General features: G+C 39.1%; 1 protein-coding gene across 1 annotated transcript in view; it reads right to left on the bottom strand.

Moving 5' to 3' along the window:
- Positions 1-1,591: 1,591 nt before the first annotated feature.
- Positions 1,592-17,591, bottom strand: part of FRMPD2 (FERM and PDZ domain containing 2) — a 39,253-nt gene continuing 23,253 nt past the window's right edge. Inside the window, exons 15-29 of the mRNA XM_034061343.1 lie at positions 16,885-17,070; positions 15,841-15,997; positions 13,144-13,306; positions 12,132-12,235; positions 11,042-11,140; positions 9,773-9,880; positions 9,523-9,639; positions 8,814-9,049; positions 8,145-8,249; positions 6,747-6,840; positions 6,161-6,246; positions 5,817-5,964; positions 4,543-4,757; positions 3,179-3,277; positions 1,592-1,960 (exon numbers count right to left, since the gene is read on the bottom strand). Of these exons, the coding sequence (XP_033917234.1) occupies positions 1,592-1,960; positions 3,179-3,277; positions 4,543-4,757; positions 5,817-5,964; positions 6,161-6,246; positions 6,747-6,840; positions 8,145-8,249; positions 8,814-9,049; positions 9,523-9,639; positions 9,773-9,880; positions 11,042-11,140; positions 12,132-12,235; positions 13,144-13,306; positions 15,841-15,997; positions 16,885-17,070 (2,286 nt within the window). The remainder of the gene's footprint in view (positions 1,961-3,178; positions 3,278-4,542; positions 4,758-5,816; positions 5,965-6,160; positions 6,247-6,746; positions 6,841-8,144; positions 8,250-8,813; positions 9,050-9,522; positions 9,640-9,772; positions 9,881-11,041; positions 11,141-12,131; positions 12,236-13,143; positions 13,307-15,840; positions 15,998-16,884; positions 17,071-17,591) is intronic.

The raw sequence follows: 17,591 nt of genomic DNA on the forward strand, positions 1-17,591 counted from the left end.
TTCACAACTTTGAGCCAATCTCCACATCGCTGTGGGAAATAACATGAGTCTTGGTCCTGCAGGCCCATACATGAGCTTCACTGCTTTTGATTTCCTTTTGGAGACTTGTGACTGGACACCTGGGCTTCAGAGGGAGAAAATACAGGCTAAGGTTTTCCAAAGCAGCTTTTTCAAAGGTTCTTATTGGTAGTGATAGAAAAAATAAAAGGAATTTTCCATGTGATACCCTGATCTTCTAAAATTCATATCAGAAGATATCTGCATTTGCATGAGCAGTTTTGAGAAATCTGAAGGAAAGAAATTTCCTCATTAATCAAAAGGAATTCCTTCATTAATGCCTATTTCTTTTTGAGGGTTTTTTGTATGTTTCTAGATAGAAGGATCGTTTAAATTCAGATTATATTAAAATATTAAAATGCATGGCATCTTAAACTTGCCTGCCTGCCTTTTGAAAATGCAAAAGCTGAAATTAAATGATACTGAGACTGCATCAAACAAATTTTTAAAAGCTGTATTTTAGAACTTCCTTCTTGGGAAGAATCCAATTTTTTTGTTGGAATTTATATTTTCCCACATTAAACATAGTGTTGTTGGAACTGTATCTCTTGGCAAAAATGTCTGCTACAGACATATTTCTGTTGGTTTTACTCTAAGCAGTAGGGAACCATATAGGTAAGCAGGAGCTTCACTCATAATCATAAGTGAAGGTTCTCTCAAGAGAGAGGAGTTAAAAGTATGAATTGCCATAATGGCTCAACTTGACTTGCAGTCAGCTTGACTGGAATCTCTGACTGTCTGGTTCTGCACTTGATGAATTTCAAGAGTAACAAAAAGATTTCAAGCAACTGGGTAGAAAAATAGAAATTAGTTTCTAGATAAAATTACCAAAACTGTAAGTTAAAGGCTTCTAGAAGACCTTTAACTTGTCTTTCCATCAATCATTTCTGTTCTGATAATTTATATTCTTTGCACAGGGAAGGATTATTAAAATGGAATAGATCATGTTTTGTGTACCAGTGTCTGGCATATTGAAAAGGGTGTTAAAGAAGGCTGAGTCTGTTTGCACTACATCTTATTGTATAACTCCTCTGGCTTAGAGCTTCTACCGTTCTACCAGCTTTCAAAGACCTGAAAGTAGTTTATCTTCCAATTTTGTTTTATTTTCTCCGAAATATTTTGGAATTAAAAGATCATACAATAAGAAAGAAATTTTTGGTGCCTATTTAAGTCAACTCTGAGAAAAATTAAATTAAAAGATCATATAATAAATGAGAAACTCTTTGGTTCCCATTTAAGCCAACAAGAGTCTTTCCACTAATTTCCAACTGCAGCCAGCTTCTGCTGAACAGCATCAATTATTACAGTAGTGCAGCACTCATACAAATACCTTGCAACACAGACTTATGCAAAAATCTTATAGATGAAAGTAAATAGAGACAGTAGGTTAGGATAAACAGAATAAGCTGGTAAAGCAAAATCTTCAGTAATCAACAGTGATTACAAGCACATAGTACTGTACTTAAATCCAAGCAATTCACATGCAAAATTCAAAGAGCCAAAGGAAAGGCTGCAGAGCAAGTTTCAGCATTCCCTACCTTTTTGCCCGTCCAAATTCACATGGTGAGTAGCAGTTCTCCTTCATTTCTTCCTCAAGGGAGTGAAAGACTTCAGAACTGGCAGCTTCTTGATGAAACTTCCAAAGATGCTTATAGAAATGTTCCCTGGAAGTCATAAGTTTCTGTATGGGCTTCTCTGGAAGTTCAGCTTCCTGCTCTTCATAAGTTGAACTGTCCTCCTCAGGAGGCTCACCAAAATCTGCTGCCACTGGAGAATCCAGGCAGTCTTCGAGGTCTGGAGAGGTGCTACCTCCATCACTGGTTGACTGATCCATACTATTTCCTAACTCTGTACTGCCTGGCGTTTCTGCCACAAACTCCTTAACTGGAGATGGTGCTGGAGTCTATCGAAATAACAGAAAGGTTAGTGTAACTACATTTTATCTCCCATCTTCTTTAAGAACAAAATAACTTGAAGAAGCTGTATCAACAAGCAAGTGAATGTGAATATATGAAATGGTAGCTGGAAGGGAGGGGAAAAAATAAGAGGGGAGGTACTCTTACTAAATCAGTGTTCAGTCTTTATGCTTTTCTTCCATATTCTGCAGGAGTTCCTGCCAGGACACTACTACACAATTCCACTTTCCCCAATATTTTTTTTTTTTGCTAGAGGTGGCCCTTTTTTATTTCTTTTCACATCATGTCTCAATCTGTGTCTATATTCTCTTCATTGTGTAGAAGTAGCTTCCAGATTTGACTCATGTGTGACTGACCGTAGAAAACAGTCAAGAGCACATAGCAGGAGAGCAACAGGAGCCAGTTTGCTATCTGGAGATGGTCCAGGCAGTAATTTCTGTCTGTCTAGGGACAGCTCTTATAAATCCTTGAGGGACAGGAGCCATGAGTGGGCCATTCTGCTACAGTAATACAAATGCATATTCATTATAAGAATACTTGTGTAGGTGTTCATGAGATGTGTTGAAGAAGAAGGAATAATAATGGTAGCACAGCTAATGGCACTGGTTTAGTCTCTGCTGCCTCTAATGTTTGGGTTTTTTCTCCCCCTTTCTCTCCACACTTTCCTCCCTTCTCCCTCTCCCCCCCTCCTGCCCCCCCCCCCCAATTCTGCTAACTATCAATAAGAAGCTGAAAAAACAGTTGAAACCATAATATATATAAATTTACTAAGAGGTAGCCCATATGCGAAAAGTTCTTTAGTTTCCTCTTACTTTGGGGAGTAATACAGCTACCTCAAGCCCACAAGTTGTAATAGCTGCAGTTGAGAATACTGTAGGATTTAGCTGAGGATTTAGTAGAGCATTTTTAGAAGCATCACTAGAATATCTGCTGGGGTATGTGCTGTTTCACTCCAGTGACAATACTGCAATTAAAAAGTTGTTGGACTGGGATAAATATGTTTGACATCAGTCAGATTTCTATTATTCTGGTTACTAAGGAAGAAACAGTTGAACTTTAGAGGTTGAATTGAAGCTGGGTAGGGAAAGAAATGGAAAAAAGAGCCTTTGGGAAAATGGAAGGTTACCTTATTCAAAACTGAATAAAAAAGGTATTGTTTTTCCAAGTTTACAGAAACAAGCTTACTGATAGAAGCTTTGCCTTACCATGGCACTCTGCTCTATTTCTGGAAGAACACCTTTTGGTGGTCTGCAAAGTAGTAGTCCGACTTCTGAAGGAGCTCCTCTCAACAAGTGCAAGACATCCTAAGCCAGAAGAAGGAATATTATCTTTCTTATGGAACACAGTCTTTTGTACATGTCAATTTACCAACTGGGATGGAGACAATTTTTATAGTGAATGCCCAATTCCTAGTATTTGTGTCTCTCAGTTGTGTCTGGGGGACAAAATTCACCACTGTATGATTGTCATATAAATGAACCATAGTTTTTATGTGAGTGTATATCTAAAGTCAAGTCAGTTCTAATTACATATTTTTGTTCCACCAATAAACACGTAGGTTTAAACTCTTTTCTTGAAGAAAACAGGGTTTTCAGGCAAATTCATTCAAATTGCATGTGGCAGTGACACATCTTCTGCCAGTTGTATCAGTGCACCTCCACAGACTGCCATATTAACATAACCAAAGGGAGACTTTCTCAAAGCCCCTCCTTGACATCTCCTCAGTGCCATTCAGCTTTCAGCTAAAGTGAGAGATTAATTACTTAATATGGGAGGGGGGAGGGAGGAATAATGCTTTAGGCAAAAACACCCTGTCTGTCCCCCTGAACAAACTGAGTAAAAAGGCTGTATGTCAGAAAGCAAGATAGTGCTGAAAAGGGACAAACTCCAAGTAAGAAAAAAACCCCAAAAAATGGAGTACAATTACAGCAGCTCTTCAGGTGTCTGGGACCTACAGCACCTTGCCTTTTGCCCTAGCTATTTAATGATACAGGTGACATGCCATTCCAAATTGCATGATTTCAACATTTCTATTTGTTACCAACCTTATCTATTGGTATATGCATATTTACATACAAAAGGGGCATTTTTCATAAGGAAAACAGTTTATAATGAAAAAAATAAATCCACAGGTAGTCCTTTCTTACCATTTAATTTCTTCATAGAAATAATTTCTTATTCTAGGTAAGAAAGCTGAACTGGACTTAGCTCATGTGGTAGAGATTTGAATCTGGGACATGGCATTATAAAGCACAAATGATCACAGGGAAAAATTGTTCCAGCTATGCAGAACAGCAATAAAGATTCCAACTAATTAACAACTGGTGTGCATCTGACAATAGACTTTGTGCATCAATAGTAGAAAGTTATAAACTAAATAACAAAGAAATTCTGTTAGGGAGGGTATTCTCCTTAAGAATTATAGAGAATAATCCTACATAGAAATCAGATTAATTATATGCTAATTCTGACTCCCTCTGGTAATAATTAAGTTCAAATGCAGTTTCACCCCATTGTCCTTATTATTATGTTACCCATCTGGAGTTCCAGTGATAGTATTGCCTGGTACCTGATACAAGAGTCCTTGAATAGGTTTCCCATTCACAGCTAAAATGATGTCTCCGACTTCAATTTTGCCATTCTCTTCAGCTGGCTGCCCTGGAAACAGCCTTTTGATCCTGATGATAGATCCTCCGAGGTGTTCGCAACCATCTCCTTCCATCTGCAGAACACTAAAGCCAAGGCCTCCCAAATTCTTTGTCAATTTGACTTCAAATATATTACCTGTTCAAAGTGGGGATTAGAAAAAGAGTGGGAGATGTGGCATATAGAATCATAGAATCCCACATATGCAGCTGATGTAAATTATATCCTCAGTAGTCCTTTTCCTGGTGTCCTGCAGAAGTATATCTACTGATAATAATGGCAAAAGAAGGGTTTGGTGTTGCTTTAACTTATGTGAGCCCTTGAAATAGCACAGGTAGAATGTGGATAACTGGATTCTGTTTCACCATGTCTTCACAAACTTTATGCCATCTGGTACAAGCTCAGAAAGGAAGAAGCCTTTCATGCCAACAGAAAGGTTCAAATGCTATTCTTTTCTGACATTCTTTCTGTACGTGTTGGATATATCTTACTACTGTGTTGATACCTGATGTTCGTTTGGGTCCTGCAGTAACCAGCATAACCTATAATAAAATTTACTGCTCTTCCCAGACAATAACAAGAGACCAGACTTTTTCCGAATACAATATTTGCAGCTGACCCCCATTCTGCTAGGGACAATATAGAGAAGTATGCCCCACGAGAAAGCATAGTGTTTATGAGAGAGCCTTACAGTAGAAGAAACAGCATTTGTTTGTTGGCTAAATTCAGTGAGAGTGATCTCTGAATCTTCTGCTTTTAAGAAATGAAGTGCTGGCCCTCTTCAGTCCTGTTCCTGGGGTAGCAGCTCACCCTGGCTTCATCACTGACATAGCATCGGCAGTTGTGCTGGTGGTGCTCTCCTTGGGTATCAACCTGGCAACATCTACACAGCTGCTTCATGCCCAATGGTGCTATAGAGTACAGACAGGAATGTCCCCTGCCAGCTCCAGCTCATGACAGTACAGTATTTATGCCTAAGATAAATTTAGTTATATCTAGCAACTATAACTCTTGAGTACATCAGAAATGTTTTGTTTGGGATTGATTTTTTATAATGCCATTAATATTGCACATTATATGTTTATTCAACATGCAGTTTTCCTTCCAACCCACAGAAATTTCACAGGATTATTTTCATTCATTCCTTTCTTGCACACTGTAAGAAGTCACCCTGAGATCTTTTTTTTGATCACTCACCATCTGTCAAAAAGCAGTAGTCCTTGATATCATCTGTGAAGGATGTTGCTACAGAAACAACTGCACATTGGTCGTCCTTTCTCTCACTAGCAGTCAGGCATGGCTCTGCTGATTGGTAGCTTCCCCGTTCTAGAACCAGCTTGGCAATCTAAAATAATGATGAACAGGTTCTAGTTACACAGTACACAGTGAGCCCTAAGTCTTTTCTTTTTACTTTTGCTTTTATAATAGAGTTGGATGGAGGAGTGGGGTGGCGGGGGAGGGGGGGGTGCGGTTCTTCCGGTCCAGTCTTGCTACTGTGCTTCGTATTAAAATATCTTATTGAGCTTTGCTGTTGTACAAACCTGGCCAGACTTCTTCAGGTGTTCCACAGCCTGTTTGTGAGTGATGCCACAGAGGCTGATGCCATCTACTTCCAGGAGACGATCACCTGAGGCAAAAAAAACAAGCGAACAAAAAAAGCGTTCAAGTTGCTTTTATGTTTACGGTCAGTGGGTGTAAACATTGAGGCTACCCATGATGCAATAGGTGTTCATGCTTACATGTGTCAAATTATGCTACTTTGTATAAAAGCAATACTGCTTGCTGTACAGAATTCTATACCTAGCACTTAAAACATACCAGCGTATTCTGTAAGTAAGATGCAGTGATAGTATCTGGTTATCATAGCAGCTTCTGAAAGTAGATGTCAAAGTCACTAGCCTGATGTGCAGCTACATAGAGTAACTGTACAATGTTGGCATGAGGTTCCTGGTTTTTCCATGTGATATCTATAGGTAGTACTGTGACTGGCTGACAAATAATGGACTACATACTATGTTTCATGGTAGTATGATCTCCGATCCCAAATGGGTTTCATTGTCCCTATGGCAAGTATTCCTCACAAACATTGACTTCTGCAGCCCAGAGTTTTCTTGACAGACACGTTACCTATTTTTATTTGTCCATCCTTATCAGCTGGTCCCATGGGAATAATTGACTTCACATATATCCCACCATGGCGTACACTAGTGTTAATTCCACCCTACAAACATACACCTACAGATTAGAGCCTTTACATGATAAAATCAAAGCAATTTACTCATGCATTGCAAAACAACTACTCCAGGAATTGCATCTTATATAAACATAGGAAAAAAAGGAAAAGAGGATGTTACTCTGAAGTCCCATCTAGTTGTAATACACTTCCCTAGGCAGTAATTTTGTTTTTTCTCAGGCAAATGCAATGCATTTCCACTTGGCTATATAAAAACATTTACTAAATGGTCTTAATTTTTTCCCTGTGCTGACATAAAGGTGTTGCAGCTTTCAGTCAGTCACTAGCCCAGATTCCACACTATGCAATATCCATTCAGTTATTATTAATGTTTCAGACAATATATAAAGCATGGACCTGAACTTTTGCAGCCATGTGCGAGCCTACAGCTCAGAGGAATACCAGATTAATCCAAGAATCATGTTCTGCCCACCTGCATGCCCTGGCAAAATTTAGACAAAAAAGCAGCCCTCAATTTCTCCTGCAGGCAATGAAATGGCTGTTGCTTCCAACTCCATTTCAACAAAGACTGTAAAGATGTCCCAGCCTGGAGGGGTAAACTCAACTTCAGTAGCCAGGAAAAGGAATCATTATTCAAATGTGGCAGATGGTTTTCACTGCTGCCTTCTCTGGTCCTCTGAATATACAGTCAACTGCATTTCCTTATATTAGGAAATAAAATTGGCCATGGCCCTTTCTCTGGCCTCCAGAGTAAGAAGCATGATGTCATGCTTGAGTCCACAAGCTAAACTTTCAGCATGGGATGGCTTCTGTTATTCTACTTGTTGAGGCCAAAGCCTTATTGAGGGCTGTCAACAGTTAAACAGTGCTTGTGGGCCACTGCTTGATCCCGTGCCATGGTCCTGTACAACCTGCTTGTACAGACACAGTCTTTGAGTTCCAGGAGCTCTAGGGGAGCAGCAAAACCAGTCATGACTTGGAGAATTCTTGAATTGCTGCATTTCTAGAAGCCCTGGCAATATCCCTTGCTCACCGAACTCAACATTCAGTGGCAGGTCTTGTTCTCAGACTAAGGTTGAAGAGGGTTTGTGCTGCCGCTAGGCCGGCACACTTTCACAGCTTCTGCAGGCAACAACTGGGGAATAAGCAGAGCATGTACTTTATGCTTTCTCAGTCAGTCAATTGGACACTTAGGTTTGAAATGTGCCATGAGAACATCTTTTGTCATCAGCCTATCTCCTATTTCTGTTCCACATAAATACATTTCCCTATGTCTTTCTTGGTCATTAACAGTTTGACAGACACACTGAAAGATTAACAGTAACACTTGCAGTCACACTGATTCCAAAAGTTCCATCTTCTTTAACAAGCTCCACAGTATAAATTTCCTTTGAGTTAGTTTCAGATGGAGGTGGTAAGTGCGAAGAATCAGCTTCCTGTCTCAAAAATATAAACAGCAATAAGAGTGCAGCATCTCAATAAAAAAGGAGGATAAGGAATAACAAAAAGGAGAAAGTTTCCAGGAGGGTTTGATCCTACTGACACTGTAAGCCTGGAGCAGTAACATTTATATCCCTGACACTATTTCAAGCTTACAGTAATGTTTCTCAAAATGTAATCTAAATGTGTGTGTGCTGAGTAATGGGGAGGTTGTCTAATAGTAGAAAATTAGACACAAATTGTTGCTGTTCTCTGTCAGGTTGAAAACTTAAGAGAATGCAAGGAAACAATCAAAATTTTGTACCCTCACTAGAAAAGGGAGGAGAATTTTTAATAACTTTTTTTGGAACAGTTTGCCTATTTTCTTTTGCATATTCTAGACATGTCTATCATCTTGACACTTCCAGTGTAAATTAGTAAGCAATATCTTCCAAGGTTTTCTTTTTCCTTTACTATTTTTTTTAAAATTTCTTGGTTACTTTCTACTCTTAACAAGCTGGCATGTTGTAAAGAAACATACTGGGCATAATAGTTCTGAACTACATCAAAATCTCGGTTACCTCCACATCCAGGGTATCAGCTGAAGGAACTGGCATCCTAGAGCCCAAATTTGGTACTAAACTCCAGGAAAGGGCCTTCTCAAGTTCATCTACATTTATGTCCTGTTCTTTGGGGAGGGCTGTATGACAATCCTGAATCTTTTTTCTCCTGTTGTCTGCACAAGAGATCTCAGATCCACTAGTGCTGTTTCCTCTTGATAGATTCTTTTCTTCATTTAGTTCTTCTTCACATATGTCTGTAAAGCCATAGCAAAATAAAGCATTGCTGAATGCAAACAGTAAGTAAACTTAAAGGCAAATATTATTATACCTCAGCACAAGATGGCAAAATAACTTCCTACACCAGCTGGTTGTGAAATCAGATCTATAAAATTAGTCGGTCATTGTAAAGTGGAGCACTGCTATTAGGAACGTGGAGAAATGCATTTGCTTTATCATTGCAGAGGACTGTTTCTCTATGAGAGAAAGAAATTAACAAAATTCCTTGGTATTCAGCAAAGCAGCCAATAATAAATATTTTCACACTGACTGTAGAATGGAGACCACTTGATACCTACTAGAAGCTGACTGTTTTCACCACTGGACTATGGTTATTATGATAGGCACTGAGCAGCAAGAAAGTACTACTATATCCCAGTGCCTAATAAATACCAGCGTCCTGAGTTAACTATTAGAATTCTATAGGCAGGAAAGGCATTTGCCTTCATACCTTTGGGTTGAGAGATGATGAGCTCCACTTCATCAGGAGAATTCTGTATTATTTTAACTGCAGTATTAAATGAAACACCCTCAAGACTAGTATTATTCACAGAGATGAGTCGTCCTCCTTAAAAAAAAAAACAAAAAAAACAAAACACACGGATAAAACTAAGACAAAGGAAATAGAGAAATAAATTCAGAATAGTTAACTTTAAACCATGAAAGTATTTTAATTCTAATTAAAAACTAAGGACAATGACCTGGTTTGATATTTCCAGCTCTGTCTGCAGGTCCCCCAGGGATAATTGAAGCGATAAAGATACCGAGGTCTAATTTTCCTACATTTTCTCCTCCAATAATTACAAAACCTGCAAAGATGAGATAGCATGAGCATGCAGAGACATTGGCAGTATTAGCAAAGATGAACCTTAGAAGCATAAAAAGCTCTTTGCTCTAATGGCTTAAATTTTATACATGGACTGGAGAATGGGGAGCTCTGATTTAAATGGCATTTTTAAATCAGGTAAAACAAGGTCTTGATTTGGAAGAGCTTTAAATTTGTATTATATTATAATTAAAGTGTGCTGGTAACTTTGGTAGCTATGTAAGTATAACATCTCAATAAGAATACCTTCCTGGTGTGGGACTTTCAAAGATTCCAGCTACTTTCTTACAAGAGTCATAAACTCTTGTATGTGGACCTTAGTATTTAACACCTGCAGGAGTGAAATGGTATAAAAGCTCATTTAATAAATTCAAACATTTTTTCTGCATCATGTGGTGTAGGGCCTGTCACGTGGGCCATGTACATTTCTAATGGAAATGTAAGGCATATCTAAGAAAATTAAAACTATTGTCAAGGAGTTCAATTTCACTATCCTAGTTCAGAGTATTCTGCTTATTGCAGAATATATTCTTCTTTCTGGTAGCATAGTTGGGTCTGGGATGAGGATATTCCACACAGATATGCACCATTTAGAAACTTGATGTTTAATTGTATTACTGGTCAGCTGTGAAACGTGATGGTCCTCTGAACTTATACACAAGACCAGGATAGACTGCAATAGTGTATTATATAACAAAAAATGTTATCTGAAAAAGAATTCAAAAGTCAGGAAACATTAATGTTAAGCCTGTGTACACATTTTGCACTTCCACAGGCAATACCTGAAAAGTTTGCAGAACATGATCTTCCCCTGTGTAATGTCTAAGATAAATAAAATCACTGAGCTTGCATTTCAGATACAAAAATAGACCCTTGTTACTTTCATTGTATTCTTAGCACTTGGTCCCCTTGACCTCTGGCCTTAGTTACTCCTCTGAAAAAATTGTGGTCTTGATTTATGTCCTTAGCCCTTTTCAGTCTCAGAAATTCTAAGTCCTTCTCAAAGACTGGTAGTTTTATTCTATAAGAATAAATGAGGTGAAGAAGGTTACAATCTTGGCCAGGCTGAGTCAGCAACTATCAGCGTTAGCAACAGGATCTGAAAGTCTCAGTAACAAACGCAACATTCATGTTCTTTACTCACCAAATCCATTCTTAGGGTCACGTTTTAGATTTACGCAAATTATTTCCCTTTCTAGACCACTTAGCAAAACTTCCTTTTGGATGGCTGGTGATCCAGGTGCTGCAGAAACAAAACAGCTAGAATAAATGCAGATTAATGCAGGGAGACAATAGATTCATATAGTGTGAAAAACTGGGGCTTCAAAACTAAAAATATATTTTGTCCTTTCAACATTACCATCACTTCTGAAAAAGTATAATACGAAGGAAGCTCAAACAAGTGTCTGAAAATTTGTATTCTTTAGAAAAGTGTACACTAGCTGTGTAAGTTCTTCCTATAATGTTCCTTCCTGGGAGGCAATGCATTTATGTGCAATAGTTTTAAGATTAGGACATCTAAAGAGACAGGCTTGTAGTGCCCATTGAACATGAGGGTGATTTGGAGACAAAGTCTCCTATGGATTCCTCCGGAAAATCTAGCCTTTGTCACTGAAGGCCCTTTTGTCTCTGTAGGTGCAATCCAATCAGCACTGATTAGGATGGTGACTTTTGTAGTGTTAACACTATTTAATATTGGGCAATTGACACAGCATGTCCGAAATACAGTTCTAATTTTAAAATGGACCAAACAAATAATCATAGCTTTGTATTTCATACATCTCCTCACTTGTGCATGCAATGTTAGACAATTAAGTGTTCAGATCTTATTCTAGTTAGTGTCATACAAATGCAAGAACAGAGAAAGGACCTGGAGCCTATGTCATCTCATACATTATTTATTGGGTTGTAGATCTTTATTGCAAATCAAATTATGATCTCTGAACATTGCGGTATTGCCTCATGCGAGAGTCCTGGGTATACTGAACCATGTCTCTGAAGAGCGTTAGGCATCATTGATAGAGTAATTGTATCATTAAGTCCCCTACCACTAATCCTGATGGAAAACAGGTGTGAAAGGGAAGAAAAGTGTTTGTCTTGCTAAAGTCTGGGTTAATTTCCAGGACTAGAAGTGCAAAATTATATTCTTTAATCTGTAAGTAGAGTATATTTTGGTCTCCTGCTATTAAAACAATAACATGGAAGGGTACTGTCTCTATGATTATTATACTCACCACTGATTGTGTTCTGAGCTGAATGGATAGACAGGTAGTCATAACTCCTTTGCTTTCCGTTCAAATTGATGTGCATTTCTGACTGGGATAGTCCTGATGTGGATCTGCATGGTAGGAGGTAAAGACCTCATTACAGGAGCAAATCAGCAATGGTATTTAGCACTCCTCATTGTCATTAGTCTGTCAGAGCCAAGTTGGGAACACATGTCTTTATAGCCTTTCAATGAGTATTCTGATTTCTGGGCCACATTTCATTGTAGAATAGAGGTAGTCTATCCTTGCCAGCATTAGCTTCCAAATAACAGCTGCCATTAGACCACTCACATCATGACTGATTGCACCTTGTGTATTCTTTGAGCTGGGTGCAGGCATCAGGAAAACAGAGCACAGTCTCAGCATGATTCGTTTAGCCCTGCTGTCCATTTAAACAAAACCTCGTCTGAAACTTTTCATAGTAGTTTCTGTTCTTCTCAGCTCTATTCTACCTCAGTATTCTAAAAGGAACTAGAATTCATCAAAGGCCTTGAGACTGTGTGCAGCTATAGTAACTGCCTACACCGGTGAATGTACCAATGCAAATGAAAAGGGAGAAGTTCTTATGCTGTTCTCTGTGATTTGCACCTTTAGACATAGAGGAATCAATTAGGCAAGACCTGCTCAAAACTAGCTTCCAATGTGCATTGAGTTCACATACTGCCATTTCCAGACAAGATACAGACAGTAAAGATTTTTATTCTCCCTCATTTTTATCCTTCTCCATGACGCAGTAAGTGGTTCATTCCTGAGTCTAGTACAAATTTAAATGTCATTCTTTTTGAAGTTCTCTGTTAAAGGATTAGCCTCCCGCTTGTGTTTGCACTACTGATGCCACCATGGAACCCTAGGACTTTTGGTGTGACTACAATAAAGGCTGTGAAAGAACCCGTCTGCCCCACAGCTTACTATAGACATTTGCAGTGATAGTCTATGACTGAGTATTCTTATACATGTTTAGAGGAGAAAGCAAACTTACCTGCCGAGATTGCTTTTGTGTCTAGTCCTGCTGCTGGTTTCCACACTGAGGTTACCACAAGATTTGCTCATCATCCCAGCAGAAAGATTTTCCAGGTTTGCTCCATAGAGCACATTCTCTGAACGAGACAACCTCTGAATCAGGGCAAGGTGCTCATGCTGAGCTGCATATGAAGAATTTGATTTGTCTATTTCCACAAATTTACTTTCCTCTTAACAAGAAGGGAGAGAGAGGGAGGAAGGAGAGATAAATCCACTGATAATTTCCAGTCTTTTTAAGCTCAAAGGCACTTTCTGTCTAACCTTTAGAAAATGCCAGCAAAAAAAAAGCTTAGCATCACAGATATATTTGTTCTGGTATCCTTGGGGATACCTAGGCCTTGGAGAGAGTGGAAAGGGTTTCCAAATAATTTCTGTCATAGAAAGCATATGCTGTAGTTAGATTTCATTTCTATGAATTATACTTTCCACAAACAGATGAAATTTACAACCCTGTATAATTTAAACCTGAATATTTCTGTAAAGCATACTTTGGAAATGTTCAGTGTGTGGAGAAATACCCATCTGTCAGACAGTGAATTAGTCAGGTTGGTAGTTTCCTGTCCTTCATGGACAGGACACCACTCTGACCTATATGTATCTGAAAAGACAGGAGCTACACTAACACATGCTCTCTTAAGTTCAGAGAGGGGCCAAGGAGCTGGCTGTTTGCTCTAAGTGATTTGCACAAGTGAAGTTGAGTAAGGGGCCATATTGATGGCAATGTTTTCTATCCAATTTTCCACCTCTGTGTGAAATCTACTACTTGCTTAATGACATCAGGGCTCTGCTACATATGAATCTATCCTCTCAAAAGATTTAATTTCCCTCAAACAATATAGTGCTGGGGGAGGGATTGTTAATTTATTTAGGTTCTCAGCTGGTGGGCTGGACAGGGGATTTGAAGGAGAGAGGGACAGTAGGAAATAGGATGGATGCTGGAAAGTAAAATAAGCTTGGTATAGGTTAGCAGAAATATCAGGTTTAATTGTGCTTATACATGACAGCTGACCTGCCATGTGTTTTCCTAACAAGTGGTAGCCTGAATGCAACTTTCTAGAATGCTATTGTGAAGCATCAAACTGGGGCTTTCTCTTTCCTCAGTGACTTTGTTCAAGGGCATTTGTTGAGGCATCAGAAGGCATAACTGTCCACAATATGAGCACAGTCTGAGAGTTGCCATGATAACTTTAAAGTAGGGGGTTGCTAGCAATTTTTGGAGAGATGGTGACTTCTGCATTTGAAGAGTGCAGCAGAAGCAAGTTTCCTTCATGAATAAAGAGCCTTATAATGTCTTACAGCCCCACAGTGGTGACTAAGGCAGCATTTTGTCTGTCATTGCCTTCACAAAGCCTTTATTTCTGGGACAGCAAGCACATATCAAACCTCAGAACCTGCAGTCACATGGCATGTGTATGTCTGGCTTTTTTCAGTGGTTGGAGGGGGCTTAAAATCAAGACTTGGGTTATAATTTTCTCAGCTCTCATGTATGGAATGTAGTAATTTTTATTAAGATATGTTACCACAAGCAAATGTGACACAGGAAACTTTATGATTCACTGTTAGTACTCATTTGTATGCTACAGATCACAGTCCCACTAAGTTATATTTGAAGCTACAGGAGCACAAGCAACAAAAGATGCTTTGAACCTAAATGTCATCCTAGTGCCTTTGCCATGGTAACAAATATGTACAGGTGGAATTTCACTTTCATGAAATAATTTTAGTGGGAAAGAAGCCATATATCAATCATCCTGTTATATTCCATGATACAATTTTTTTGCCTACACTTTTACAGTTTTACTAGAGAAAGGAATATCCCAGCAGATAAGGCTAACACTTGACTCTCCTGCTATGACTCACTGGGTCAAATACTTAGTGGTTGTAAATTATAATGATTCTGTTCAAAATAGTGGATGAGCTAGTGAAAACTCATGTTGCTCCACTGAATCCAAGAGTGATGACAGTTATCAGCTTAGGTTATTTTTTCTTATATGCCTCAGTTTCCCTATAATGATCCTCACAAGAAGTGCTATGTAACTGCCCTCGTTGAGCATAACTTTATCTTAGAAACTAGAAAATCTGAAGCCTAAGGAGGTATTAGTCATATCTTCCACAGACACGGCAAAACCTAGCAGCTACATAGTTGAGTAAGTATAATGGATGTGCCTTGGATTTAGTGGTTTTGACCTGGGACTGAACCATACAGCTGAACTCCTGTCTTATGCAAAGATGGCTAGTTAACTAAGTTCAGCTCCAGCACATCTGGGCACTACTGTATTTATTCATTTTGAGCAACATTACTCAGTTGGAGTAAGATTGATACGTTTCTTCAGATTTCTCAGAAGATTTCCTGAAGGGAAGTATAATCATGCTTGTGGGTTTTTTTTTAATCTGGGTTTAGCTACATAGTTTTTATCATCAGAGAACCCCCCTACAACCCCTGCACATGGCCACTCTCATCCAGAGACTAAATTAGACTTATACACCTCTAACTTCTAGTGAGTAGGAGACATTATTTTCTATTCTGCAAATGTGAAACTGAAGCAGAGTGAAACTGATGTGGCATGTTCTGATTCTCAGCTTCATGGAATGTACTTTTTCTAATAGCTAACTTTGTCATATATCCTAAATAATGAAAAGTGCATTTACACCTCACCTGATGATGTTTGCCGAAGTTGCCGAGAATTCATCTGTGCATTGAATTTGTGCTGGGCAGAGCAGAGGTCCAGTAGATATTTACATGTCTTTGCTGTATCAGTAATGAAAGTGTGTTTCTTGCCACTGAAGCTGCTTTCAATCATGAACTTTTTTCTCTAAAAGGATAAAAAGCACAGCTTGCTTCATATATCAGTCATTACAGTGAGGCACTGAAAGTTCATTTTACATAATCTTGTTGGTTTGTCCAGCTGTATTTATACCTGGTTTCATGCCTTTGAGTACAGTAAATACCCATAATAAATTCAGCAGTTGTTACTGAGGTGGCTGTCTTCTACTCTATGTCAAAATTCAGGAGCCTTTGGACATTGACTACATTGAGAGCAGTTTGATAGAACTGGCAAAATTTGATCTTACAGATGTTAAAATGATTAAACCAATTTAATGTAAAACCAAAAATACCTTCAAGGGGCAAAAAGGCCATGTGATGCTGGTTGACACCTATGCTGTATGATTGTAGATTGATATACATCTGATGGCAAAATACAATTTAGAAGGGGTCACAATCTTGTCACCAGTACCAGTTTGTTACAGGCATCAGTATACCAAGAGATGAGGACGGAAATAATGAGATCTGGAAAGACAGAGATGTGATCCCATGATCTGCTGTGGGTAGGAAAACAAAAGGAGTGGGGTGGGGGAGGGAATGGGCTGGCAAAGAGAGAGGGGAAGATGGGAATGAATAGGGAATATGCCATAGAGAGATTTGAAATAGTGTCTGTAATAGTCAACACCAGATTATTCAGTTTCATAGTAAATTGACTCCAGCCTTGGCAAGAAAACTTCCAAATCTAAACCTCACTAAGAGCTGGATATCTTGGTAACTGCATCCACATCCAGCCTCGATTTTAGACTGTTTTCAAAAAGGACTTGCTTGTACAGAATGAGTCTAATTTTGGCTCTGAATGCAATATTTATCAAAGTGACAGGCAGAAAGGGAGTAATGTGGTAGGGTGGAGAAGAGAATCACTTGATTCCAACTCACATGAGCTGAAATTCTCTCTGTTTCACGCCACTGGAATCTTAAACTGGCAATTCTTGTTTGATTTTTAACCTCATAAACAATGATGCCTTTGGCACAGATTCCCAGGATGATGTCCCCTGCTGCTCCTTTCTTCTCTTGGGACACACGGTAGAATAAGACTCCATATTCAGGAAGTTGCTGAGTCACCTTGTAGAGAAAAAGCGCATTTACCAAGTGTTGCTCAAAAAGAGGCATGGGAATAAAAGGTAAGTAGAATCATAGAATAGTTAGGGTTGGAAAGGACCTCAAGATCATCTAGTTCCAACCCCCCTGCCATGGGCAGGGACACCTCACACTAAACCATGTCACCCAAGGCTTCGTCCAGCCTGCCCTTGAACACTGCCAGGGATGGAGCATTCACTAACTCCCTGGGAAACCCATTCCAGTGCCTCACCACCCTAACAGTAAAGAATTTCTTCCTTATATCCAATCTAAATCTCCCCTGTTTAAGTTTTAACCCATTACCCCTTGTCCTGTCACTAATGTCCCTAATGAAGAGTCCCTCCCCAGCATTCCTATAGGTCCCCTTCAGATACTGGAAGGCTGTTATGAGGTCTCCACACAGCCTTCTTTTCTCCAGGCTGAACAGACCCAACTTTCTCAGCCTCTCTTCATATGGGAGGTGCTCCAGTCCCCTGATCATCCTCATGGCCCTCCTCTGGACTTGT

This window comes from Melopsittacus undulatus, chromosome 4 (assembly GCF_012275295.1).
Source record: "Melopsittacus undulatus isolate bMelUnd1 chromosome 4, bMelUnd1.mat.Z, whole genome shotgun sequence".
Taxonomy (NCBI): domain Eukaryota; kingdom Metazoa; phylum Chordata; class Aves; order Psittaciformes; family Psittaculidae; genus Melopsittacus; species Melopsittacus undulatus.